Below are 27,828 nucleotides of genomic sequence, written 5' to 3' on the forward strand. Positions count from 1 at the left end.
CAATAGCTGTGAAAGTTGCCAAACTTCATCGGTGTGGCGTGTCCTCAGCTGTCACTTGGTGGAGCGGGCTCAGCTGGCTCCTACCCCACTAGAAAAGGGCCGCCAACAATTAATGTGCGATGACATAGCAACCATCCCACTTCCCCGGCCCTATCTGCAACCCTCCACATATCCGAGCTCAACAACGAAAATAGCGCTGCGGATATGCGCTGCTGAAAGCCTGATTTCCTCACCAGAGCCAGCGCTCGTCGGGTATCGGCTATCCAGGTCCGCGCAGACTCGGAACTTCCATTTACTGTGGCCTGATGTTCTTCTTCTGCACGCGACCTACGTAGAGAAAGTGCTAGAACGTGAAGGTGCGTGACAACATGTCTGAGTCTGCGCTCTGATGCTAACGAGGGATAATACTGTAGCTTCCAACGCAGCTTCATCGTCAGCGACCCTGTTCCGCCGTGCGCGCATCTCGTGCTTCGTCACCCCTCGTTTTCTGTCGCATTCGCCATCGCGTCCGTGGACGGATACACACCACCGGCCATAGGAGGCTACACCAACCTTGCCCTTTCGGCGGCGCATAGCATATTCTTCATACTCGTCGGCAGCATACTCGTGGTTTAGGTAGCCGCCATGGCGACCCAGAAGAGAGACGCGAAGGGCAAGAAGCTCGCCGTCATGAACAAATACGTCTACGATGCCTTCTTGTGGACGTTTTCAATCTTGGTGGAGCTCTTCTTCCGAGAAGTGCATCCTAGGAGTAGTTGGAAGGTGCCAAAGGAAGGCCCCGTTATCTTCGTGTGCGCACCGCACGCGAACCAGGTAGGACATGCTGCGACGATACCCCGTCAGGATGTATGCTGACAGATGGCAGTTTGTCGACCCCCTCATGTTGATGAGAGTCGTAAAGAAAGAATCCGACCGCCGAATCCAATTCCTAATCGCCGATAAATCGATGAAGCGCAAGTTTGTAGGCGCAATGGCTGGCTTGACGGGTGTCGTGCCTGTAGGAAGAGCCATGGACATGACCAAGCCTGCAGAGGGCAAGATATACCTCCCCGATCCCATCAACGACCCGACGCTAGTTCGGGGTGTGGGCACCAACTTTGAAGATAAGAAATTCCAGGTCGGCGGCTCCCTCGTACTGCCTAAAGTGGACAACAAGGCGGCGACCGCTGAGATACTCGAGATCAAGGGCCCGGAAGAAATCAGGCTGAAGCGTGGCTTCAAAGGAGGTGTTGCCATGCAGCAGATGACTGGGCGAAACGACATGACCAAGGACGGCACATTCGTGGACGGAGCCAATGCGAAGAAGGGTATCGCTGATGGTTACGAGGGAACTCCCTTCCAGGTTGCGCCCAAGCTCGATCAGACAGAAGTTTACGACGCGGTACATGCTGTTCTTCACCACGGTGGAAGCATCGGTATCTTCCCTGAGGGTGGTAGCCACGACCGAACTGATCTTCTCCCTCTGAAAGGTGAGTTATCCCACCGCTTAAAATTTCCATGTACTAACATTTCCCAGCTGGTGTTGCTATTATGGCGCTCGGTACAGTGCAAACAAAGCCAGACTGCAATCTGAACATTATCCCCGTCGGTATGAACTACTTCCACGCCCACAAGTTCCGATCAAGGGCCGTCATCGAGTTTGGCACGCCCATCCACGTCCCACCTGAGCTAGCCCAGAAGTTCGACGGCCCTGGAAGACGTGAGGCCATCGGTGAGATGCTGGAAACCATTCGTCAGGGTCTTATCTCCGTCACGGTCACAACACCCGACTACGACACACTTATGGTATGTGCAAGACACACCCATACTCTTTCTCATTGCTGACCCTTCTAGGTCATCCAAGCTGTGCGCCGCCTCTACAACTCCAAAGGCACGAAGCTCCCTCTTCCCAGGATCGTGGAGCTTAATCGCCGGCTCGTCCAGGGTTACGAACGCTACAAAGACGACCCTCGCATCGTCGAACTCAAGAAGGAAGTCACCACCTACAATAGCAAGCTTAAGGCGCTCGGCCTCCGAGATCATCAGGTACAATACGCCAAGATGCATCCTATCACGGCGTTTGGGCTTTTCTTCTACCGTCTTGGAAAGCTGCTCTTCCTGAGCATGCTCGTCCTTCCCGGAACTCTGCTCTTCAGCTTGGTCTTCATTGTCACTAAGGTTGTCTCGATTAAGAAGGCCAGAGAGGCACTTGCTGCATCAAACGTCAAGGTTCAAGCCAGAGATGTCATGGCTACGTGGAAGCTTCTCGTTGCCATGGCTGCCGCACCAACAGCTTACGCCTGGTATGTCTGCTTGGGACTCTACTGGTACTCCTACAACCAATGCAACGGATACCTTCCTGCTGGCATTCAGAAGCGCTGGCTCATCATCCCCCAACTCGTCGTCTACGTCACCCTCACATACGGCGCTCTCCGATTCGGCGAAGTCGCCATGGACATCCTCAAGTCCCTCGGTCCCCTTTGGAAGATGATGAACCCCTTCTCCAACAACGAACTCGTCAAACTCCAAGAGCGCCGCGAGAATCTCGCTCAGCGCGTGAACGACATCATCAACGAACTCGGACCGGAGATGTACGAGGACTTCCACTCCAAACGCATCGTCGAGGATCCCTTCATCAAGCAAGAGCGTCCCAACACACCACCGCAAAAGTCGGACGAAGACGCGGAAAGAGAGGCAGGCCAGGACATCGAGACCTACGATTACCCTGCCTCGCCCGGATCTATCAACGAAATTCCGCGCAACGAATCGTTCCACGACCTTGCCAACCAGGACTTCTTCTCTAGTCGACCACAGACGCCGAAGAAGAGCCGCAGTAGAAATAGCAGCAGTGCGAACCTGGGCGGCTTCCAGCTCAAGCCTTTCAGTACCATTGATGGCAACTTGGACGAAGTCAAGAGGAGATTGACAGATGGTGTGAAGCAGCGGACGAAGAAAAGAAGGAGTAGCGGAGAAGGAAGCTGGGACGACGGCGAAGATGGCGAGGGCCTGACAATGGGAGGAAGGAAAGAGCGCTCGTATACCAAGTAGCTTTTGGTCGTGATGGTAGTTTGGATGAGCGGTGTGTCGGTTTTGCTTGTGCGTTAGTACTAAAGATACCACTTTCCTTTCTTCTCCTCAGCGGTTGAAATTGGATATGTTATGCATGAAATACGATTTGCTTGCTATGCTTGCTTGTAATGCTATGCTGTGTTGTGGTTGTGGTTGTGGTTGTGCTATGCTAAGTACTCTTGTAATATCATCGCTTGTACATCGTTCGCCCTGCCTACAAATATGCCTGAATCAATAGAAGAAAGAAGTTATGGATATCGCCATCCAAAAATGCCAAATCATGCAAAAGCGCTGTACCCCAAAATCCGAGCTTTCCCCCTGCAAAAGTGGTATCTTGCCTTTCCTTTCTTACCGAATCCAAATCATCGCCTTCCGCTTTCCAAATCAGTACGTGACACAAAGAAATCTCCCCACGGATGATACGATCAGCATCTACCCAACAACAGCCTTCTGACTCAACTTCTCCAAAAACCCACTGAGATCCTCCTTCTTAATCTCAATCACACACGCCTCGAAACTATCCATTCGTACTCGTGCTCCCGTCTCCCTCACAACCTCTTGGAACGCATTACCGAATCGATTCCTGCCGGACCCCCTCTCCTCATCCTCATCTTCACTATCCTCAGAGTCGTTATCTGAGGAATCAGATTCTTCGGCTTCAGACTCCGAGTCATCAGCAACCTCGTCTTCTTCAAGCCCTGCGGCTAGATTGCGCGCAACACGTGCTTTACGGCGGGACTCTCTCGCTTCAGCTTTCTGCGCTTGACGCGCCTCTTTAGCTTTGAGTTTAGCTTCGCGTTTCTGAAGGCGGGATTTAGCAGATTCAGTTGCGCCGCCGCCACCAAGGCCGACGACGACGTAGAGGCCGCGGGAGTCGTCGAGACCAGCCATGACAAGCTCACTGCCCTTGTTTTTGCCCTTTGTGCCATTGAGTTCGACGATGGCTTCGGCGATCCAGAGGGCGAGTTTGGTGAGGGCGCCCGGGTGGGTGAAGAGTTGGACGTCGGGGCCTTCTTTTACGACGGCCATGCGGAAGGCGCGCAGGTGGCGGATTTGCTTCTTTTCTATCAGGGCGGTTCCTGTGCGGAGGATAGCGCGGTGGAGGTGTTGTGCTGTGCTGATGTGCTCGACGAGGCGGTCGATGTCGCCGAGGGCGTCGTAGGCGGTCCAGAAGCGGCTGGTGATGTGTTCTTGGGCGAGGTCTTGTTGTTCTTGCGTGGAGGAGGGCATCTCGGTGTGGTCGTTGGCTCCGGCGAAGTTGGAGCTGTCGAGGGCGGATTGGTTGAGGTTCTTTGCGTCGCCGACTTCTAGGATGGCTCCTAGGATCACGCCGGCGTCGATGGCGGAGAGACATGCTTTCCAGCCCCAGCAGCGTACGAAACCCCATCCGTCTTTGGGGTCGCCTGTGCCTGACTTTGGTGGCACGAGGCCATCGAGACCGTATTGTGGAGCGAACTTGAGGAGGCGTTCTCGGAGACCACGCTTGAGCTCCATATCCATGTGTGTATATCTTTGCTTGCACTCAGTGAGTGAAACACCCATCTTGGCAAGAAGTTTGGCAAGACGCTTTTGCCCCGCGTCGCTCCAGATGTGTAGTTTGGCGGAGAGGTAGGGCGAGTGGAGCATACTTTCGTAGAGAGACCAGTGCCGAAGGAGAAGGAAACGCGGCTCGGGAGAGAGGCGGATGGACTTGTCTGTTGCTGAGAGAGCGCTCGTAGGAATCACACCCCACACTTCGCCCATTGTTGCATTGCGGGATACACTCGAGGCGTCTGTGACAGGGTTGAGTCGACGTACTTCATCTCGCAGGACAGAGCGTATGTTCTCTCCGCGGTTGCCGTTCCAGCCTGCTGAACCACCTTGTGCGGAGAGGGGGTTCAAGCCAACACCGCTTCCTGTCCGCCCGTATAGTTCCAGACTGCTGACACCAACGATGGCATTCCATAGCAGGTCGTTGTCTTCGCGGCCGAGTTCTGATGCTAGATTGTATACGAGGGAAGAGACGGGGTCTGAGTAGGAGGTACCGAGTCCGTAGTATTTGTCGAGTGTAGATGCGTACTTGTTCCGCTTCTTGATCAGCTGCCTTCGTAGGCTCTTCAACGACTTCTCTTTTGGCGCGGCTACTGATGGGGATGCGGAGCGGCTGCGGGAGTCTGAACGCGAAAAGTCGGAGGAGCCGCCTAGTTGTTGCGCTGCTAACAGGCCTCTTCGCCGTCTCGGTTCGGGTGACGATGGTATTGAGCCTCCCTGGGTAATGTTAGTGTGACTTTCGTTTGAACATTGAATATACATACCGAATTACTCCTCCGTCTTTGTGCTGGCCGCTCGTCATCTGTCATGTCGTCCTCGGAGTCGTCTTCCTCGCCCCACGACTTCCTTTTCTTCGGTGCTTGTCCAGATGGCGGCTCCTCATCATCCTGGTCGTCCGAGTCGTCGCTGATGTCGTCTTCCTCCCCCACCTCTGGCATCTCCTCAAGCCCAGCGTATGCTTCACGCTCTGCCTGTAGTTCTTCGTCGATGTCACCGTCGTCAAAGACTATAATTCCACCTCGTGACGACTGGTATGACTGCGTGATCTTGCCCTTGTCCACCCCCGCTTGTCTCCGCACGAACTCTCCCGTTGCGGGGTCCTGACTTATGGGGGCGGCAAAAACGTTCGTCAGATTCCACGGCCGTCTAGCGTCCAAGAGCCAGACCTCGACATCGCCAGTGCCACCCTCGCCATCCTCATCCACATCGAGGCCTAGTATCTCTTCCATGTCCACCATGCCTCCGACACCCAGACATATTACGACGCCTCCGCTTCCACCGTCTGTTGTCCGCATGGGCCGTACCAGCTCTTCTGCTGCTCGCGATAGGTCGCCATATCCGGCTATCGGTTGTATCTTGTGTTGTATGTAGTCGCGCTTCAATAACGCGGTAAGGATTCGGCAGGCACAAAGCGCGTCTGGTTCGAGGGCGACGAGGAGTAAAACGGGCGGTGCGGCGGCATGTGTGCGTTTTATGAGGTTCTGGTATAGGTGGGCTATCAGGTTTCGCGGGAGGTACATGGCGGCGGCGGTAGAGTGATTTGCCCTGCGTGCAGGTGTCGAGAAAACGCGCTGCGAGACGCGTCGGGAGGATTTGAGAGGGGCTGGTGGGGCGGCGTGAAGCTTATGGTATGCTCTGCATTTGCGGGGCGAAGAATAGAAGACGTGATTAAAATAGAGAGTATGGCAGAAGGGCAATTGGCATGCGTGGGTGCGGGTGCTTGCACAGCTCGTATGCGCGTGGTATCGAGGATGGCCGAGACGCGTTCGGCGCTAGCCGCGGAAATGGCTTCGCTCGGACGCGCCTCTGACGTGAACATTCACCCTCATCTCGATTCCGATCGCGTCTCATTTCCAATACAGATGAAGGCATGACCATCTGATCGCTGTCGATAGCGCGCACTTCCCGTTTAGTATTTCCCCATCTTCCCACTTCATACCTATTCCTCCCGTCTACTCACGTGGTCCACGTACACATGAAGAAGCGAACAAAATGCATTTGCTATGGACCTCGCGCAAACCGATAACATATACTGGGGAAGCATGTTGATCCTCTTCACTGCTGGCCAGTCCGATTATGGCGAGTCGACGCAGGAGTTCCAAGGCCACCTAGGAGTATCCTTCTTCCTCGCTTTTAGAAAGAAAATACCATAAACTCGATTCCGTCAAATTCGCAAACTCGACTCGTTCACCGTTAATCCCAGCCCCCGATTTCTAGGTACGCCCCCGGTATCTTCTTCAGTTTTAAGCTTTTCCATCCGCAAAGGGTGTTTGACGTTCAAGTCAGTTGCTGCCTCAGCACCACTCCCACTCAGGCTCTTGCTTCACTCCACGCTCTTGCTTGATGACAGGCTCTGCGTCAACAACCTCCTGGCGAGAATCATCGATATTTTGGCCTAGATCTTTCGGCTCCAAGTGCACAAGTGTAGGCACAATGTTGTAACATTGGTCGTAGTGCTCCCCATGGGCGTCGCCCCACTTGGTCAGGCCTGGGTTGATTATGAAAGCCACAACTCCTGCTTCCATGTCTTCGTCATCGTCGTCATTCACCGCCAGCATTTGTGACTCGTGGAAATCGGCTCCAATAGCTGGAAAGGTGACTTGAAACCGCGAGCGCTGCAGGAACATATGAAGGGCCAGAGAAAAGGCCTTGTCGATGATGAGCTGGACGTCTGAAATTTTGAATCCGGGGGCCAGTACCTCGAAATGACCGCAGAGAGTACTCGCTACAAGTTGGCGCTGCTCGATCACACTGGCTGTCAAGCCTGCAGATAAGACTTCTGACTCTCCGTGTGTGATGGTCTCGGCATTAGTTTGCTGGAGCAGCTGCTCTACTGTCTTGACACGCCATAACTCGCAGTGCGAAGAAGGACTCGGCCATTCAAAAAGATGTTCTTCTCCATAGATCTGAAGCCACGCCTCATTCAGAGCTGCGTAGTGATCTCCGAAGATAACAAAGGGATTGCAGAATACTAAGGAGATCAAGATCGACCAGATCCATGCTTCGGCCAACGGCTTTTTCCTTGCGCGTCCACTCCAGTGATGAGGCGCAACATCGCTCACTAAGAGAAGTGAGCCGACAGCCTCGCTGATGTTGATTTGTGTGTCGAAACGAATGGAGCGGCTGAACGTTTTGATAGTCGAGGCGAGCGAGCGGAACTCCTTCGCGAATTGGTCATCAGTTATAGCTTCGACTTTATCGACCTTGGCGAGCATGTCTTGCTGAAGCTCCCCAACTTGAGTTCGCAAGCGGCGAATCTCTGCCCACAACGTTCTGAATTGAGTGGCATGGCGCAGCATCGGATCTATAACCTGCTTGATCGAAGCATCGGTCACACCTTGGAAGTCAAACCTGCGGCTGGTCGCGTATGGCTTGATGAGACGTTCCAGAATGAAGTTGTAGTCCGCCTCGACGCTCTTGGAGCCCGTTTGCTGTTTATCATAATCTTCCTGCAGTTGGTTCTTGTCGCTCTGCAATTTGCGATTGGCAACCTCGAGCTGGGCTATCTTGTCGTTGCGCTCGGTGTTTATGATCCTCAGTCTTGCTATGGTTTGGTCGGCCTGCTGCTTGCGCCTCTGCGTGTCCAGCAGCTGCTGGTATGTGGACTGGCTTCGAGTGGTTCGGTGTTGATTGTTTCCGGTTGAGAATCTCGAATCGTTGCTGCGTCCTCCGCCCAGCTAGATTGCTCGTGTCAGTACTTGTTCTTACGTTGTGCATGGAAGTTGAGCGCTCACAAAGTTGTTCGCCCAGTATGCCATAGCTAAGAAGGTAAGCTTGCCACCAGTAACAGCGGAAAATCGATGAAGCGTCGTGTTATGTACTGGGATGATGGTGTTGTTTAGGTTAAGCCAAAGGTGAAGATCTGAGGCTGGCGTCTACTAATGCGCGCAAGTGGCAGTCGTACTCACCTTCACCTTGTCTTCGCAGCCGGATGCGGGATTTCCGCGTCTTGATCTGGCACGTGCGCAGCAGCTCGTCTCTCACCTCTACTCGAAGTTACCTATTGGATTTCTCGCAACTATTCATCTACTTCTCCTCTTCTCCAATCTTCATACCTGTACCTTTCCTCTCACTCGGCACAACCCCAACTACAATAACAGTCCGCCAATCGAAGTTACGACCAGATGAAGCCGAATCGTTTGATCGTAGGCCTTGATTATGGCACTACGTATACCGGTGGGTCCTCCTTCCTGAGTTCCTATCGTTAGCTGACAAATTAGGCGTCTCATTCTGCGAAACCTCTGACAACGGCACCGGTGATGAGCACGTCGAAGTCATCCATGATTGGCCATCTCAGCATACCAAGATCGGTACCAAAGAGAAGGTTCCCAGCGAAGTGACGTACCAGAAGCAAGGCTTGATCTGGGGCTCACTTATCCCTCCCAACGTCCAGCGACACATGTGGACAAAGCTTCAGCTAGACCCGACGCAGAAGGGCGAGATGGTTAAGATTGTTCGAGAGGTCTCAACGTCATCTTCCCAGGAACCGAACAAGCAGCCGGTTGAGATCATCGCCGACTTCCTCGCACAGGTGAAGGCCCATTTGATCAAGAATCTAGATCAAAAATACGGCAAGGTACTCTGGAGAAGCCTGGACATCACCTTGGTGGTCACTGTTCCAGCGGTCTGGACGGAAGTCGCCAAAGCTCGTACGCTCGAGGCTGTGGACAAGGCCGGCTTCAATGCGCCTGAGTTTCCGCAACTCAAGAAGATTGTTATGACGACCGAGCCTGAAGCGGCTGCTATATACACCATCAAGAGTATTCGAGGTATGTATGACGCATAAGTACTCCTGAAGCAATTCGCGTGTTGTTGCATCGACTATCTCAACACAGAAACCCTCTGAGGCCCTTCTGGACTTCCTTTCACACTTAGAAAGAGGCTTTATTGACTGATATATAGGTACTACCCAGGACGCGGATTTTGCCGTGGGTGACGGCTTCATTGTTTGTGACATGGGCGGCGGAACGGTCGACTTGTACGTTATTCCCGTACTCCACATGAGGATTCACTGCCTTTGAGATGTTGGCTAACTTCAATTACCATGATCCAGGATCTCCTACCGGGTTGCAGGAGTGGAGCCTACAGTTCTCGAGGAAGCCACCGTGGGTGGTGGTGACCAATGTGGAGGCAGCTTTGTTGATCGAGCCTTCTTGAAGTGGCTTGAGCGCCGCCTGGGCACAAAAGACTTCGTAGAAGTCGTCGGCTGTCGGAGTGAACATGTTCAACATACATCGCTCTCCAAAAAGGCAGCCAGGATGCTCCAGGACTTCACTCTTGAGGTGAAGAGTGGCTTTTCTGGTACAGAGACTTACCATCTACGCCTGCCGTCTCCTCTGAACGCCATTGAAGAAGACGAAGCGAGAGGTATAAGCGATGGCGAAATTACCATCACTCCGTAAGTCAAACCGGCACATATTCGTACAGGGACTGACCACAATCAGGGAGGATATGATCGAGATGTTTGAGATGCCCGTCCGTCGAACCTATGAACTCTTAGGCAATCAGTTGGATGAGCTGCGCAAGAACAAAAAGGTCAAACTCAAGGTCAGTCGTACATCCTAAGAATCCCATCCCTACAGGCAAGCCCATAGTTCTACCATCGACCGACAGCGATCCGTATCGAAATGTCTTCCGCTCTGACTCGATCTTCTGGATGGACTCGCTTGTTTGTATGATCTCTTGCTAACTTTTTATAAGTATGTGTTCATGGTTGGTGGTTTCTCCGAGAGCCCATATATGTTCGAGAAGATCAAGACGTTCGTCGCCAGGTGTGATGGTTTGCAAGCGGTCAAACCCGCCTATCCGTAGGTGATTCTTATCAAGCCTAACTAATAGCCCGCTGACATTCCGAATAGATGGTCTGCTGTTGCCCGGGGTGCAGCTGTGAAGGGCTTGGAGGGTGACAAGAAGGGCGCGATCAAGACACGCAAATGTCGCAGGCACTATGGTACCGACTACAACGCTCACTTCGACGCAAGCAAACACAAGGAATCCGACGCGTATATCGACAAATTCAGCGGTATAAAGAGAGCAAGTAACCAAATGGAATGGTTACTCACTCTAGGCCAAGATCTTCCGACATCCAAGGAGGCTCATGCAAAAGCGTCGTTCAACCTTAGCTTCTGGCCAGGTCAGAGACGAGCCTCCACTCTGGAGCTTTTCGCTTCGAATGCGCTAAAGGCTCCGCAACGTTCAGTCGACAAGGTAAGTCGCATTTCTATGACACATATCATAACTCACTAATATGACTACAGGGTCTGTATATCGTCACGAAATTGACTGTAGACCTCAGTGTAGTCCCCAAGAAGGAGTTTAAGGCTATGCGAAGCCCTGAGGGTAAGCTCTACCATAAGTTGAGCTTCGAGGTCGCGATCTCTGCACAGTCATCTCTGGAATACTCTCTCTTGGTCAACGGCAAGACTTACGGCTCGGTGACTGCGAAGTATGATTGAGCGGCCGTATTACACGCTACTCCAGCACTATGTCATGTAGATGCATAGGGTGGTGAAATTGCAGAGGTTGAGCTGGTATCTGAGAGAATGGAGGCAAAACGACGGAAGATGGAGACAGATGGTATCTGTGGAATCCTAGAGAGAGAAGGTTGAGTAAAAGCGTGGCTTTGGAAGATTGGCTAGTATCGGCAGTGGATTTGACATCTTGCATGCATCGGTCTTTGAACTTCTGTGTCAGCTGAACACATCGAATTAAGCACTCACCTCAAACTCAAATGCACCCTGAACTCCCTCCTCCCCTCCCACCGTGCCACCACATCCTACCCACCACGCCACAACCACCCCATCATCCCCTCCAACCACGCCTCCCTCAGCAAACCCCCTTTCGACCCCTCAACAATCATCAAACCCCCACCAATCACCACCTGCCCCTCTGCCAAGCCCCCAAACTCTCTCGGCCCAACCGTCCCTTAGCACCACGCACTAAATCACGTTACCACCATCTCATGCGCGTCATCTCACCAACCATGCCCTTTCCAGCCATACAGCCGACGCGAAAAGTGGGGCCCAACGATCCCCAAGGCAATGAGTGTGAAACGGCGATCGTGGGAAGGGTTTAGGGTGCTGTGTGGCGTTTGAGCTTGACGGGCGGCGCGGTGGCTTGGGTTAAACGCGAAGACGCGCGAGTGTACGCGAAGCACGCGATGGGGGAAGCGAGGCGAGGGGCTGGGTGGCTTGGGTTGGGTCCGGCAGTGAAGGGAGGGGGGTTGTGGTGCGAGTATGGGCTGGAGCGAACCGAACCATTACCAGTTTTTCCTTGCTGGGGCAAGCAGATGGGGTTGTGGTGGGAGTAGTGTAACGTGTTTGCATTGATGGGAGTGTCTGGTTGAGAGACGGGATGGACTGCGGCTCAAGGGAAATGTCTTCCACGGTCTTGATGACCTGTTCGTTGGACTGATGGACCTCTTCCGTACCAGAAGAGCCTGCGACACGTTCATCCTGTCACTCAACCGTCCCCAAACCTTCTCCATCCTCACTGCACGATCGGAATGCAGCCCAACACGGCAACCACGAACCCAGCTAGCACAAGATCTCGTCTTCGTATCGCCGCAAGAGCATGGCCTGTGTCAAGTTAGGCACAAAATTTGCCCGCACAAGAATCTCGTACCATTTTTCGTCAGCTGTGACGGGAAACCCCGGTGTGAGCCTACTGCACGGCATCGCCCGATGTCACCAGGCAGGTTTTCGCGGCTGTCGATCACTAGTTCAAGCGCGAGTCTGAGACTGGAAGTGCGCAATGCGATCTACGCTACACATTCGCTTTCGCATGTGACGGTGGTAACGAGCCGAGTGGCCGTCTTTGCCTTCCAAATCTTTCAGGGCTTGCGCGCGCTGGTAGTGGGTGTTGCGGCTGCAGGTACGGCAGGTTGTGGTTTGCAGACGCAGGAGGCTCAAGAATCGGCGGTGGGCCGTAAGCGGTCGGGTGAGAGGTGATCGCTGGGCGAAAGCCGCTCACGTTGGATGTGTATGACTGAGCTGTGAGGGCAGGGGAGGCACGAGGGTCAGTGTGTAATTTTGAATTGTTTGTATTTTGAGTTCGGTGGGCGGTGTGTTTTTTTGATCCCAAGGAGGGTAGGGTTACTACTCTCTCCGTTGACAGTGTGATACCTAGTACCGTAGCGATGTATAAGAAAGTGACAAAAAGAAAGACGACATCATGTTGTCGTGATTAATGACTCCGTACCCAAATGCATAATGCCCTCGTCATAACACCATGCTGATAAAGAAAAGCGTGGGGACGACGACGTCCGAAAACCACGCGCAAACCGAGCGTGTAGAAAGGGTTGAGACAGCTAAGTCAACTACCCATCGAAAACTGAATGAACGAGACGGACGCGTGATGCGATGCCTTCTCCAGCGTGTGCGTATTATGTGAACTCGACCTAGTCACCATATCTTCATCCAGGGGAGTTCTTCCTCCGCCTCGTCCTCGCATGACTGAATCATGATATCGGGGCAAAACTCGAGCAAGCCGGTCACCGAATCTCGATATGGAGGAAGTCGATCGCGGTCTTCCTAGACCTTATAATCCGTCTCCTGTTGGATCTTCTGATCCCATGGATCAACATTTGGTTGATCGACGAAGGAGGTTACCATGTTATAGTTCATGGGGTTGTTGTACACCTGGTGACCTGGGTGACCTGGATGACCTGGATGACCTGGGTGGAATGGCATCCGTGGTGGTTGTGCGAGAGTGGAGGAAGCGTAGAGATTCATGCCATGTTGTGGGTACGATGGCAGAGATGGGGGGTCACTGCCCAAGTTGGTAGGCAGGATATAGCCAGAGTCTTCTCTCCTCCTCTTGGATGGCTGCTCGTAGTCGTAGGCGGGATGGTCGATGGGTGCCTGTGTGGTCGGTTCGGGGTTTATGGGAAGGATGTATTCTTCCCTTCTTCTCTTGGAAGACTGAAACTCGTAGCTGGGCGCGATCTGTGTCTGGGAGGCAGGCTCTGCGTCTGCCTGGAACGAACGCTTGTTGTTCATCATCCCTCTAGCTTCTTTGCGCAACCTGAGTCGAACGCCCTGGTCGGAGAACGCTCGCGAGAGATACGTCGACTCTTCGAGACCCTTGAAGTCTTTGGGAAGTACGACGTCGAACTTATCACTCAGTGCAGAGCCGAGGTTCTGGATCTCCCCACGTGAAGGGTGGAACTCGTACATGGAGAAACACAGTCTGAAGCTGCCCTGAATCCGGATAGAAATATCGCCGAAGACGAAGAAACCGCCGTCCTTGTTATCGACATCCTTAAGACGATGCAGGGACGACACCAGTGTGCCGGCCATGGATTCATTGGGAGTGTGCTCGACAGGCTCATCTCTGTCCGCTTTGTAGAGGGATGCACTGAGGAAGATGTAGGGGTTTTGTAAGAAGCTGTTCGAGGCATCAACGCGATCCCGAAGGTGGAGCTGGAGAATGGGTGGAGGATCCACAGGCTTCCGGAACTTTTCCTTGCTCTTGACCGCGACCAGTGCCTCTTTAGGCTGTTGGCGGACGGACAGGTAACAGTTGTTCGGGCTCAAAGGCTCGGGGCCTTGACTTGCGACTGGTAGTGCGACAGGTATTTGCGGTTGATAGTAGTTCTGGTTATACTGCGGCGGCATCGGGTGGTGTGGATACATGGTTGGGATGTTCATGTTCATGGTCTGGCCCTCTGTAGTAGAGTTCGGCGGTCGTAATCGTGTTGTAAGGAACCCAAGGACCAAGTCTCAGAGACGCCCGAGAATATGTTGGTGAGATGGAGTCGTCCGGTCGAAAAATACTGAGAACATAAGAGAATTTGGATGTACGGCTAGCGGCCTTTGAGAGAAATACGCGAAAGGTGACCAATCGAACAAAGGCTTGAGTCACTACGGAGTGCAGTGCCGTCCGAAGGTGCTGCGTGACCAGTGATTGTAGTGGTAATGAGCGATGAAAATGCGAGTGGATCACCGTTCCATGGGTGGAGGACCCTTTTCGGAGAAAGTGCCGTCGAAGCGCGGCTGCCTGCTCTCAGAGTCACAGTCCAGTCACAGTCGATAATAATGCGTGTCCTCGTATGGTATGCGCTGCCTTTCTCAAAATTGGAGGCACCTCTGGAAAGCGTCGATATCAGAATGGCGCGCGCGGGAGTGGATCTGGCGCTCGCCTTTCAACGGGACCGAACTAAAGGCCCGCCTGCGGAGAGAAGGTTGACTCCACCCTTGACCGTGACTTCCAACAGAAATAGGCGCAGATATAAGCAACAACGAAAAATGGTACTGCGCCTGCGTCGCTCAGCACCTGCAGTGTGGAACCTGTAGAACACTGTAGTTTCCGCACTGTCTCCGCAAGGCATAGCACCAGCTTGATTTCGAAGAGGATTTTGCGATTGAGTTGAGGTTACGCAGGTCTGGTACCGAACCGTGGTCGAGAGTGCCTTGGTGTGCTCCAAATATTACAACAAAGAGGGCCGTTTCCAACGGCTTCGAGGGTATTAGTGTCGTGCTGGTCGACCAGTCAAGCAGCGATGACGTGTCGGGGGGTAAGTCCAGGGTAATCTGGTAATATTATGGAATTAGAAGTGAAGGTCAGAGGAAGAGCGTCGAGGGCGACGACGTCGCAGTGCTCATGAAGGAAGACGCACAAGAGTAAGACACAAGATAGAAGAGCTGGCAAGGGTACCTCAAGGTAGTCGTCTCAATCGGGGCTCCTCTACACTCGTCCTTCCGTGGCGGCTTCGACGGCGATTCGTCGCTTCCCGTCTAGTCTCGAGTGCAACTGGTGCCGAGCGCGGCCGATCAGTGCTGTAGGGTCTCTCCGAGCTAGCGTGCTAAGAGATGAACGAGCGGCGGCGTGAATCATGCGAACAAGCTCTAGTGCAGCCAATCGAACGTCGCCTGGGCTTCTTTCTTCTTTTGTAGGCACGGTCGCTTTGGAAGCTAAGGTTTCTCGCTTGTTGACACAGGCCTGGTTGATTTTGCTCTTGCACCTCGTCGACTCCGAGAGGGCTGCAGTGTGGTTGATGCGTTCTGCAGATGACGTCGAGGGTACAATCGAAAACGACAGGACGGTATGCACTCAGCGAAATACCGGGTTCGCGATGGAGATGGGACCTTGTCCAGCCCGCTGGTGCATGTGTCAGCGTGCAAGGACGGCACGGCGGGACGAGGTACAAGAAGACAGGCTGGTCGCAGATGCTGTGCCGTAGTGCAGCGACTGTTCTATATGCTCAACAGCACTTTCGAATGAAGCCGAAGAGAGCCCAAGGGTCGTTTGGCGCTAGAATGCAGCAATAGCCCGTCCGCACTATGCTGCCAGAGCGAGGGTAACCCATGCAGCCGGATGGCAGAGCCTGGCTGCACAGACTGCGCGGCAGTAGAGCAAGGATAGCGAGACGGCTTGGATTCAACGGCAATCCCAGGTTTGGGGTTGGTAGGGCACTGTCCAAGGGCATCGAACGGGGGACCCGGTTGCATGCAACGGAAGAGCCCCATGTCTGTAGACACTCACAGAGACGCTCGGTATTTAGCCACTGCAACTACTCTACTTGAGAGGTCGTATATAATAATCCATTGGCGCCCAATATCTCAGCATCACGCCGTTCGACAGCCTGTTTGCTACGGTTCCTCTGATCCGTAGCCAGAGGCACAGAGCGCTCGAGTTAGCTGATGAACGGACCCCAACATATCCGTCGGGACCACTCGCAGGCGAGTGCAGTGGTACTGAACACGTCCACACACATGGCGGCTGTCACACGCTTTCCGACGGCGCACGATGGCGGCTCCGGGACGTGCCTCAGGACTCGAAGGCTAAACTGACAGGACAGTCAAGGCTAGGATACCCACAACATAGTCGCGTATCACTGCAGCAGACGGCACGCACGCTGCGATAGAGTGCCCGGTACGCTCTCTGTCGTCAATCGGACCTGGAACGGGCGTCGAACCGTGCAGGAAACATCCCCATTGGGCACTGCAGACCGATGGGGCAATGACGCATTGTGCATTCAGTTCGTCGGGCTGAGGGCGGGTGATGTCGTCTGGAGGCTATGAAGATGCATGTGGGGAGAATGATCGCCGTCAAATCGCGCGGTGGCTGGGAGGATTTCTGCAGGGATGTGGTTCGATTCCAAGCGAAGACCGCCGAATGCTCCGTTCTCCTCATGAAAGAAATTCTACGATGTTACACCGTCATCCGCACCCCCGTCCAACACCCCTTTAGCCACAAACTGCCAGCGAGTGAGAGGCCGGCGCACTTCCTGCGATGCCTCATCTGGCCAGCAGTCTACCTCTGACAACAGCGCTATAGCCAGCCATGTCCTTAGCGAAGTCTTGCCGGGTCACCATCACCAGGTAACACTCGCTGTCGTCAAAGCACGATGATCTGAGTGCTAGCTGCTTGCTTGTTGCGCCTCTACGACAGATCGTCTCGTTGTCTCGGCAGCTTTCCCTCGTGCACCACGTCTTCTCTCCGTCCTCCGACATGCCGCTGTTCCTGCAGGATACGAGAGCCTCCCGCTATTGGCCCTTCGCATATGTTGCAAATATTGTCCCAACATCGACCTTGTATGCGCTTAATTTACTTTTCGCTTACTACGGCGGAGGCTCGGGCTGTTCATCGTTGTCGAGAGATTATCAGCTGCCGTCACGGGCTGCCATGAGGTTCATTGTCACTCAATATTGCAATACTAGTCAGGCGTGCACTCTGGCATATCGCAAATCTGCCTGCACAGTCCAAAGAAAAGGGTTGCCCTTCGACTCTGGTATCTGGCCTCCATCCAAGCGTCTTAATCTGGATATTTGCCTTGTGCAAGCTCGGAAACCTTTCCAGTGCCTCGCGGTTGTGGGCCCCTCATGTGGATGTGGGGTGGTGACATGGCCTCTATCGCAAAGACCTCGTGGACATTCTCCCTGCATCCTGTTGGATTTAAGATCTCTACTGCACAAACACGGTTGATATCTTGGGACAAATCGCGACTAGGCTTCTGGTTCCGTTGAGCCGTGTGCAGTGGATGCAATGAGCCTTAGGCGCCATAGCCACGTTTGCAACTGCCGCAGAAAGGCAATCATCGAAAGAATGAACACATATGGTTCACAAACAATGCACTAACGACCATAGTACATTCTCGTGACAAAGATCGGACGGCTCGCTGCAACTACACCACCGTGCGTCTGAGCTAAGCTGTGGCTGTCAGTAACAGCAGCCTTGATCTGTAAGATCAGCTGGTGATTTAACATGAGCATGCATCGAGGCGGTCTGTAGATATGCATCCAGGCATACTTTTTCTAACTTTGAAGCTTGTCAAACAATTCTCTGGGTGTGCATTCCAGATTATCAACGGCACACTCCGTAGACATGACGGTTGCGTACACCTCAGACGGGTTGATCGAGGTTCACAGCAGTACCTATGGGATCCTTATCAGTCCCCCAATAGGGTCAGATGGCGCTGCCTCTCTGCCGCCGCAACTAACAACTACTTACATGCAGCTTCGACACCAACTCCCGTCCGGCGGCCCCGAAAGCCATCATCCATCCGAGCAGGATACTGTCGCATGATAGTCACTACACCGGTCTTGGGTTACACGGCACTTGACTGACAGAGTGTAGCACCGCTGCACATCGCCTGCCCTAGCTACTCGAGTCCACTGCCCCTCGAATGCGAATGCGGCCAGGTCCAGATCCACAACACTTCCAACCCCGTTATTGTTGCTGTACATATTGGTCACAGCTCTTCCCGACCGCCCCCACCTTGCACAACGAGTACTCCACACGAACCACTCGACATAAATCGCTTTGAGTAGAAACGCAAGCTTATGACCGTCGAGCAGCTTCGCCGACTACCAGATCAATCCGCAAATCACTGCATCCTTCACACTTGTCTCTCATGATGCATTGCAACCAAGAGTTGATACATCGCAACTGGATTCGACGATGAGCGTACACTGAACTGTCAGCAGGAATGTGGCCAGATGTGAGCCAAGAAGGTATGATGTATGTACGCAGCAGGTCACTGGTTGCGCAGAACGACATGATCCCTGGACAAAGGGATGCTGCATAGCCGGCGTCGAGCGAGTCCGCGGCTTCCTGGTCGCCATTGGCTGCAAGAGCTGTGGCAGAACTACGAAGACTTGCGTTGGTCTAGCCGAGTGGCCGGTGCAATGCAGCTGATGCCAAAGCTGATGCGTTTGCATTGATAGAAGAAGCAGATCAACAAGCATCATCTCTTGCCCAGTTGAGACAAGAAGCATACCACCGCACTGACAGAAACATGCCCCAGCACTCGAAGCCTTTACAGCCCGCCAAAAACGAGTTGAACGCTCTTGAAGGATTCTAACGCTGCGTTCCCCACGATAGCGCATGAGGATATGGCTGTTGATTGGCTTAACTACGTACGGTTCCCACAGCTCTACCATGGTACAGATTCTCAGCGGCGTGAACCGGCCGCACACTCTTAATTCGCCGTACGGCTGCCGACAGCATGCTTGCTTTTACGTCAAGGTGATTCCCCGCTAGGACTGGTTGCACGTGCGGCGGGGCAGATGCTTCCTTCCTTGTTCAGTGTCGGAGATCAGGGTCCAAACATGCCTGATCATTGAGGCAAGAGCCTCCAGCAAGCCTCGTTCCTACACTACCTTTTCAAGTCTTACCGTGAGCTTGTCACTTTTGGGTGGCGCAGTATACGAGTCCATCTGTTCGATGCCGGTATCGTCGACGATCGTGGTGCTGTAGTTGGAATACAGCGCTGCGATGATGTACTTCATCTCTGGGCTCCGTCAGTATCTAGCATCGATGCCTTGGGAGCGGAGCGTGCAAAAGCAACCATGAAGGATCAGCACTTACGATATATCGCCAAGTGACTTCCAACGCACATGCGTCCGCCACTGTCCATCATCGTGAGTGTCAGCGGTCAACGTGCTTCGAGAAGTAGTACTGACCTTCCAAAGGCCCAAAACCACCGGCTCTCCATATCCCTCCGCTTCTCCTCGTCTAGCCTGTCCATGTCCAGCCATCGCTCTGGCCTCCACTCGTTTGCGCGCTCGAACACTTCCTCGTTGAGGTGCAATAGGCCCGCGCTTGCGCTCACCCTTACTCCACTAGGAATGTGGTACGAAGTCTCTTCAGGCCCAAGTTGACAGCCTTGCGGCGGCGTGAAGCGTGGCTGTGGGCCCGGAATGGCCGAATGAAGACGCAGGGTCTCCCATATGACGGCATGGAGGAATGGCAGGCTGTCTACAGCCTTAGCATCAGGCAGTGTCGGCGCTGATGACGGTACAAGCTGTGGCGAGAGACCAAGCAGCTCAGCGCGAAGACGGGCCTGGATTCCCGGATGTCGCGAGACCTCATGGACAACGTAGGCCAGTGTTATCCCGGACGTGTCGAACCCGGCCGCAAGATGGTCCAAAACCTCGCTCGCAATTTGAGTCTGTAGTGCGCTCTCCCCACCCTCCTTCGCGGCTTTTGCCATGGTGTTTTGGAGCTGCTGCCACACCACAGGTCGATTCTCGATCTGTGCATCGCCTGCGCTCGAGACACCACTAGCACCGTCGCACATCCTCAGCGTCCACTTCTCGATCTCACCGTTCGCCTCATCGACCCACTTCGGTGTCAATCGGTAGCCTAGCCACTTCTCCACAAAGCTAGTAAATCGTGGGAACTCCTGCGGCCAGAAGTTGTAGGATCGACGCGAATTGTACAAATCCAGAAACCACGCAAGCTGCTTCCGGTCATCGATTAGGTTCGAGCCTGCCTTGAGCCCGAAGATGAAGCACGTCACAATGTCCATCGTGGTCGCGCTGAGCAGTGCGTAGATGTTCAGGACACCCTTCTCAGACTCCGTAAATGTCGACTCCAGATACGGCAAAAAGCGCTTGTACATAATGGCAGACGTCTGGCCGAGCAGTGCCTCGCTTGCCGTGACATGAGACTTGCTATAGATGTTGCTCAGCATTCGCTTCCTCTGCGAATGCGGCTTATTGCGTCCAGTGGAGAACATGTTGTCGACTCTACGATGAGTCAATAAACGCACGGCCGGTCATCTGACAGTGCTCACCCCCCATAATTCGAAAAGAAAGCATACCAATTGTATCCATCCTTGGCACTGCTTTTCTCAAATCCCCCGGCGTAGACGTCCCGGATCCCTCCTTTGACGCAGTTCACGCTGATCTCGCTGGGTCCCAAACACACAATTGGGCCCAAGCGGTCATGCGCTGCCTTCAGTGTCGCATTCTCGATACCCCGCCATCGAACTGAATGCATCCAGAGTGAAGTGACATGCGCCAGCGGATGGGCAGCGGGGACCTTTCGCAATGGATTGCGCACATAACTAGCCAGCACTTGGACGATAAGCAGAAGTGGGAAAAGGATACCCAGTGCGGAAATCGACAGGCCAAGCATCGTTTCGTAACGTGCCACAAACCTCAAAAGCAAGTGTAGAGGCGTCTTCGAGAATGCAGGAACGCAAAAGAAAAGGCAGATGTCAACGACGCCTTGCGAACGACAGCGCTAGACTCGGGCTCTGTCCCGCTTCGATCGGGATATCCCACTCTGACATCCCCGCAGCACATCACCCTTATCGCGACCCGGTCCAACCGCATCAGGACTAGCGCTCTCAGCCCTATCCGTCGCTATCCAGCCACGAACATTTTCAGCCTCCATCAAGTCTCAACACGCGAATCGAGATGGATGATGGATGTCTGGGAAAGGGGGTGACAACGAATGTGTCACAGTACACGATCATCGCGTGCTCATAGTCTTGGCATGCGGTATCGGCACCCCAACGGCGCTTCACGTCGCACAAGTCACTAGAGGAATGCAATGCAACGCGCTGCACTGCCATGCAAGGAGGAGCGAAAGCGGCGAGTTACATTGAATATGGAGTTCAGCCTTGGGGAACGCCGGTGTTCGGCATCTTTTACCAGCGACGAGCGGAACAACGGGTTCTGCTTACACAGACCGTATGAGATCGTCGTTGCATGCAGAGAAGATCGCACTGGGCGTCAACCGTTCAGATGGGAAGATGGTATGCTGGTGATATCATAGGGTTTGGGGCGATTTGTAGAGCGGCATGGAGGAGATTTCAGGTCTTGCGCACTTGGAAATGCCATGGAGACTGGTGGGTGACGGGCAGTGCACTGTAGCACGACATATTCGGTAAACAATTTGTGTCCGCTGTGGTGCGAGGATCGGTACGGGATACAGTTTGAAAGTCCGGGACTGGATGTTGAGAAGGTGAATGGGACATCTTACGCGATGAGGAAATGAGGAAGCTCAGTGGGAATGGATGAGCCAGCGTGTCCAACGTAGCGTAGTACTTTTGAGTACGGTACGGTATACGTCGTACTTTAGGCCGTACGTACAGAAGCTGTCAGGGGCCCATACCGTAACCGTACGTAGTAACGGTGAAGGAGTCGTACTACGGCTAGGTACGGGTGGGCGGCTTAGCATATTAAAGCTATCAGGGGTGGCTCCTAGACGCTCTCTAATGCCCTGTAACGCCCCCTGTAACGCCCCCTATAGCTACCCCTAAGAGCTTACGCTCTCTACAATCATCCCTAACGCTCCCTACAGCTAGAACATTCACTTCTTAGAAGCGCACTAGTCCTAATTAGGCAGTACGACGTACAGGAGCACTCAGGGGCCGTACTACGGCTGCTAGCGTGTCGTATATACAACCGTACGTACAGCTCTAAGAATTGGGCCGTACGTACCCCTGAGTGCTCCCAAAAGTACCGTACTACGCTACGTTGGACACGCTGGGATGAGCGACGTACTCTCATGAGCGGAATACGCAATCTTGTTCTGCATGAGATATCAGTGTATAGTTGTTCTATTCTACACTTGCCCGACAAGTCCCAACTGCGAAGGTTGAAATTCGTACCATACGCTTCCGTCGTCCCATCTCTGCCATGATTCATCGCATGCGCACCTACTAGTGTACCAGTGAAGCGCCAGGTAGTGATATCACTGGACATATACCCTGGAATTTACTGAAGCGCTGAATTAGCAGATTCAGTCCCAGATACGGGGTTCTATTGGCTGTCCCTTCATCTTTCGAGACGCCAACGTGTTTTTCGAGTTGAATTCATATGCCACTATAACACCATCGTCCCGAACGAGAAAATAGGACTTGGAGTAGAAGTGCAGATATGATGTCGATATGCTACGTTCGTTCATCAAAGTAAGTAGATCAGATCTATGCGCGCGGGTATCTACGTCAACAACATCCGAACAATCACAGCATCATCATTCAGTAGGCTTGACATCTACAGCATTTTACCCTAGTTCAAAGAACGATGATTCGATCAATATGAGGCAGAATGTAAGAATGTACCGTCGCAGAAACAAATTGCACACACTCAGTTTATGCTTGCCTTGTCAATAGACTCCACGGGTACAAATAATGGTAGTTGACTCTCGAAGATTTCAACAGGGCAACGGGTGAGTGAAAGACGCGTATTTACATTGTCGATACTACCTACCTAGAGTGTAAGAGTTCTCAGATGAAGCATCGCAACCGCCTTTGCACACTACGCTACGTGGTCACGTAGCTGCCTGCGCATCTCCAATCCACCAATGCAACTACATCTACTTGCATATCCACCGCGTCGTTTTCTACAGGCTCTCCATGGTTACATCGCTTCCACTACCTGGAGAAGTATTTGCCCAAGTATGTGCGCGGAATATGGAGACGTAACAGCACTCTTCGGATCCGTATTGCTACCCAGCTCGAGCGCCATGGGGCTATCTATCAGCTGGATCGAGTGAGTTGAGACAAGAGAACAATATAGAGTAGAGCTGAATCAAGGATTGTAGTTGAAGTGTAGGAGAAAGGGAAATTTGACAGCGTCACTAATACTCGTTATTTGACGCGAATGTTACCAACAACAACAGCGAAAGAGTGACACAGCCTCAGAAACTTCGAATCGACAGGCATCACCGAGAACATTCCGTAGAAGAGCATACATCCCCCGAATTGAAACTCAACATGTGGTTTTTCTTGAGAATAGGATCCTGACACTCTCTTATTAGAAGAAAAAAAACACACAACAGGCTCTGTTCAGGAGATATGTGTTGATATGGATCAAAACGCCCCTTCGCCCTTCCATTCGCTGTCCCGTCCCAAGGTGTCTCCGTAATGCATATAAACACGTCGCAACCGTAATACTACAAAGAAGCGAACCCCTATATCTCCGCGCTTATCGAAGTTAAAAAAAAGGAGAAACGAGAAAGGGAGGGTCGGTGTCAGATCAACACCACCACCAACACTAAATATTACAAGACGAGAGCGGGAGAAGTGAAGAAATGTGCTCAGCAAACACTCATGCATCCTGCATGATGATATCATCATCCTCCTCGCCCTCGGCATCAACATCCATATCCCCCTCTTCCTCGTCATAATCGCCATCGGCGTCGATATCCTCATCATGCTCCTGTTCTTGTTCCTGTTCCTGTTCCTCTTCAATAGGCAGCGCTTTGCCTTTACCCTTGAAGTCAATGCTGCCCCTCGAGCTAGCGGAGCTCCGTGTACTCCTCCTCCCGTTGACAACGACAGCCTTGACGGCGCCGCCATCTGAGACGTCGTCGCCATTGGTGACGCTCTCGCCGAGGCGGCTGCGTGTACGCCGGAGCGAAGTACCCGGTGTGAGGGCACCGTTGGCGGAGGGGGACATGAGAGCTTTTGCACCGCGGCTGGGCGAGAGTTGGATTTTGGATACGGGGGCGGTGTGGATGGAGAGGGAGGTGTTGCGGACGCGATTGGGGGTGCTGGTACGTCGGCGGGAGCCGAAGGGGCGGCCGGGGCGGCGGCGCTGTGCGGGTTGGCCGGGAATGGGAGGGAAGATTTCGTAGCGGGAGGGGGGGATGGCGGGTTCGTCCATGTGGGAGCCCGCGAGTGCGACGGTGGAGCCGTTTGCGAGGGGTGTGCCGGGGGCTGGTGAGCCGCCGTTGATGGAGTCTTCGGCGGGGTGGGGGCCGTCTGCTTCGTCGCCTGTACCGTTGGCTTTTGCTGCGGCCATCTGGACCCCTTCCTCGGGTGCGGGCTTGTCTTCCTCTTCGATTTCGTCGCGCTGTTGCACTGTCTGCAGGGCGGGTCCATCTTCGTACTGGCCCAGACGGCCCATGACGTATGGTGTCCATATCAGACACTCTGGATTGATTTTTGGGTTGCCTGCAGCGTTGCATTTCTCAATGTATGACTTGAAGTAGTTCAAATCAAGGCGAAGCGCGTACTTCTTCGTGACAGGGTCGCGCACGAGAGCTCGTAGGCCCTCCAACGCTGATACAATGTCATCAGGTGTCATGCCAGTGCGATCTGATATCGCCGATATGCTGATCGCGGCTTTCTGTTGGAGTAATTCCTCACACAGGACAAGCCGCCAGTATTTCCGATAACTCACCAAACCCATGTCACTGAGTGGTTTCTCGGGGCTTCCAGTCTTTCTCTCCACCCGGGTCAAGAGGTAGGAGAACTCGATCAGGTACTGTCCATAGCCTTTGCGCATGTGAATGGGAAGTACGAGAATGCAGCTAACATTGTTGAGCGAGCTGGGACGCTTCTCTTTCGAAAAGTAGCCGACGAAATGACACCCGAAGTTGTCGTTTTCTGTCATGACGTAGAACAAGAAGGGCTCGACATCGTAGTATAGCGTCTTGGAACCGAGGAACAACTTGGCGAGCAAACAGAGATTCTGGCAGTACACTGGATTCTTTCGGCCATCGACCTCGAAGAAAGAGTACTTGCCGTCGCGGTAAATCTCGTCGCCAGGAGGGTGCTTCGCTGGACATTTAAGCTGTGATTATTAGTACATGGTTATGGAAAGAAGTCGAAATGCTTACCTTATGCCGCCATGCCACATAGTCCGAGTTCATGTACTTGAGACAGAACTCGCATATGTAAAGCACCCGATTCTTGCTGTACTCTTCAGGATATGGGGCAGCGTGCCAGGTGTCGATCTCCCAGCCACCGAAATTGACGCATTTGATCTTGCTCGCTGTGGTTGCTTGCTTATGCGACCGGAGTGGTTCGGGCGGGTAAAGTGCGGCCTGCTTCACTTTCCATTCTTCTTCAGCCTTGATACGAGCGTCGTCGAACCGCTTCCGGTCAGCGGGCGAAGGATAGGTCTTGGATGTGTCGGCATCCGCTTCTGAAAGTACACCACCGTAGGGCTTGCTCTTGACCTCGTCTGGCTCCCTGTCGGTAAAGCCTGGGAACGGAGCGGCATTCTGAATGTGTATTGTTGGGTAATGCAAGACCTCTGAGGATTCTCGTGCAGCCTGTGCAGCCCGACGATTTCTTTCGCGACGTTCTCTATCCCGCTCGCGCCGCCTCTCCTGTCGCTCTTGCTCGCGCGTGAGTGTCTTTACTTTGGGCTTGGCGGTGACAATCTTCTGGACTTTCTCGTTGTTGAGATGGAAAGCGATAATCAGGCTCCCAGGCTGGGCCTCTTCGATCCATGCGAGTGGCCGTTTGTCGGTCCTCTTGGGCTGACCACGACGTGCTCGCGCTGGCCGTAAGCGAGTACCCTCGCGATCTGAACCAGTGTGCTCTGCCTCGCCTCCACTCTCGTGACCATCCGTCATGACGCTACGAGCACTTCGTACGCTTCTTGAAGGTGGCCGAGGTGAGACTGCAGGCACTGATGGCGCCGCATCTGAGTTGGATGCTTCGGAAGGTCTCCGCTTCTTCCGTGTTTGCCTCGACGGAATCGGCACTTCCTCTTCCTGCGAAGTCTTGCGTTTGCGCAGCGAACGTAGTCCATCTGCTGGTTCATCGGGAAGAATTAGCTCTTTGAAGATTGAATGTCCTTCGGGGTCAACCCCACGATGTGAAGGGAGCAGCTCTTTGGTCAATTTGTTCTGAGACGAACGTCTCCGATGAGTAGTAGGCTCGTCTGCCTCTTCTTCTGCTTCCGTGGGGAAATTGTTGATACATCCTTCGCAGCGCCAAAGTTTTGCATCTATTCGTCGTTAGCAAGGTGCGGTTCGGGCCTGACAAGGGAACATACCGTCATCGGGACTAAGCGTATTAGCGTTACGCGCGCATTGCCGGTGTGCTGGACCAACAACGTGTGAGCTACCACATCGTAAGTCGAACTTCCCCACTGCGAACTCACCATTGTCTCCGCACTGGGCGCAAGAGAGGTACTCCTCGAATTCCGGGCTGGGGTCGTTGTCCTCGTCTAAATTGCAATATCTGCTCAGTTAGTAAATGGTTTTACAGGCTCAATCTTCTCCGGCGATACTTACATGCACACGTTGGGGTTGTTCGACCTGATAATTTCATCCTCTTCACCACCCTCGCTCGCCTGCCATTGGTTCTCCTCTTCGGAATCAAGGTTGCTTGACTCGTCACTGTCGCTGGACTTGGCATCGGAAGATTCCCGTGCGACATCGTCGCCGTCATAGTCCTCTTCCTCATCGTCGGACCTGGGTCGACGCAGTGCGATCTTGACAGCACCAACGGGCTCAGCCTCGTCCTCATCGTCGTCCACCTCCTCACCTTCGGCGTCCACATCTTCACCCTCAGCGTCCACATCTTCGCCTTCCGCATCCACGTCTGAGCCCTCAGCGTCTGTGGTTTGGCCTTCAGCATCAGGCATGTCCTCGATAGGCGGGCCGGGCGCGTACTCTACATCGTCCATCTCGTATTCGCCATCCGCATCGATGTCGTCCGGGTCGGTGTTGGCCGCCGCTTGGCCCATGATTTCCGTCATTGCGAAGTTGACGGCAGAGGCCACCTTGGAGGCCAAATAAGCCACTGTCGCAGTCCAATTGGTATAGGCCTTAGAGCATTGGTTGCGCGAGCGGTAGCAGCCGCGGAGGCTCTCTCATGCAGTGGTTGGTGAGCGCGTCGTGTCTGTGTCCTAGCGCGTTGTTGTGACCCGTGAAACTTATAACCGCGTGTTTTCGACTGAGGTGTATCGTGTAATGGGTTTTGGAGGTCGTGATTCGCCAGAGGCAGATGCGGCGGTCTCGTAGTCGCGTTGGGCGTGACTGTGGGGAAGGCGGAGGTGCGATCGCAGCGGAGGCAATTATTTCGGGGGTCTGGCGGCTGAAGGTTGCGGGTTTCGCGCCTCGTATGAAAGGGTGAGTCTGTGCGACACCGAGAATAATTGTCGCTCGGCAGGAAATGGTATGGGCGATGCGCTGTCGTCGTCCGAAATGACACCCTTGGTGTAGTCGGGGTCGCCGCCAAGGAGCAGTTGGCGCACGGCCGCCGCACCTCACTTCACGCCGACGGCACCTCCAGCCAGTCCGTACTGATAGCCCACCCCGCAACAC

At 53.6% G+C, this 27,828-nt stretch overlaps 7 protein-coding genes across 7 annotated transcripts; 2 read left to right on the forward strand and 5 right to left on the reverse strand.

Moving 5' to 3' along the window:
- Positions 1-624: 624 nt before the first annotated feature.
- On the forward strand, positions 625-3,027 carry J4E93_006991 (uncharacterized protein; the record flags this gene model as incomplete). The annotated part of the gene is made up of 4 exons (XM_049344901.1): positions 625-813; positions 866-1,469; positions 1,517-1,785; positions 1,834-3,027. 4 exons carry the CDS (start codon positions 625-627, stop codon positions 3,025-3,027), a joined length of 2,256 nt encoding a protein of 751 aa, XP_049197826.1.
- A 453-nt stretch (positions 3,028-3,480) lies between these two features.
- On the reverse strand, positions 3,481-6,098 carry J4E93_006992 (uncharacterized protein; the record flags this gene model as incomplete). The annotated part of the gene is made up of 2 exons (XM_049344902.1): positions 3,481-5,295; positions 5,343-6,098. The coding sequence occupies 2 exons, from the start codon at positions 6,096-6,098 to the stop codon at positions 3,481-3,483; spliced, it is 2,571 nt and encodes an 856-aa protein (XP_049197827.1).
- A 774-nt stretch (positions 6,099-6,872) lies between these two features.
- Positions 6,873-8,336, reverse strand: J4E93_006993 (uncharacterized protein; the record flags this gene model as incomplete). Its single annotated transcript, XM_049344903.1, has 2 exons — positions 6,873-8,255; positions 8,313-8,336. The coding sequence occupies 2 exons, from the start codon at positions 8,334-8,336 to the stop codon at positions 6,873-6,875; spliced, it is 1,407 nt and encodes a 468-aa protein (XP_049197828.1).
- A 366-nt stretch (positions 8,337-8,702) lies between these two features.
- On the forward strand, positions 8,703-11,033 carry J4E93_006994 (uncharacterized protein; the record flags this gene model as incomplete). Its single annotated transcript, XM_049344904.1, has 8 exons — positions 8,703-8,754; positions 8,799-9,347; positions 9,481-9,556; positions 9,632-9,976; positions 10,023-10,125; positions 10,279-10,385; positions 10,437-10,785; positions 10,836-11,033. 8 exons carry the CDS (start codon positions 8,703-8,705, stop codon positions 11,031-11,033), a joined length of 1,779 nt encoding a protein of 592 aa, XP_049197829.1.
- Positions 11,034-13,109: 2,076 nt separating this feature from the next.
- On the reverse strand, positions 13,110-14,195 carry J4E93_006995 (uncharacterized protein; the record flags this gene model as incomplete). Its single annotated transcript, XM_049344905.1, has 1 exon — positions 13,110-14,195. The coding sequence occupies one exon, from the start codon at positions 14,193-14,195 to the stop codon at positions 13,110-13,112; it is 1,086 nt and encodes a 361-aa protein (XP_049197830.1).
- A 4,977-nt stretch (positions 14,196-19,172) lies between these two features.
- On the reverse strand, positions 19,173-20,943 carry J4E93_006996 (uncharacterized protein; the record flags this gene model as incomplete). Its single annotated transcript, XM_049344906.1, has 4 exons — positions 19,173-19,312; positions 19,390-19,430; positions 19,485-20,552; positions 20,600-20,943. 4 exons carry the CDS (start codon positions 20,941-20,943, stop codon positions 19,173-19,175), a joined length of 1,593 nt encoding a protein of 530 aa, XP_049197831.1.
- Positions 20,944-23,867: 2,924 nt separating this feature from the next.
- Positions 23,868-27,260, reverse strand: J4E93_006997 (uncharacterized protein; the record flags this gene model as incomplete). The annotated part of the gene is made up of 4 exons (XM_049344907.1): positions 23,868-25,337; positions 25,384-26,504; positions 26,553-26,563; positions 26,794-27,260. 4 exons carry the CDS (start codon positions 27,258-27,260, stop codon positions 23,868-23,870), a joined length of 3,069 nt encoding a protein of 1,022 aa, XP_049197832.1.
- Between the last annotated feature and the right edge of the window lie 568 nt (positions 27,261-27,828).

This window comes from Alternaria ventricosa (assembly GCF_023758065.1).
Source record: "Alternaria ventricosa strain BMP 2768 chromosome Unknown scaffold_12, whole genome shotgun sequence".
NCBI classification, from domain to species: Eukaryota; Fungi; Ascomycota; class Dothideomycetes; order Pleosporales; family Pleosporaceae; genus Alternaria; species Alternaria ventricosa.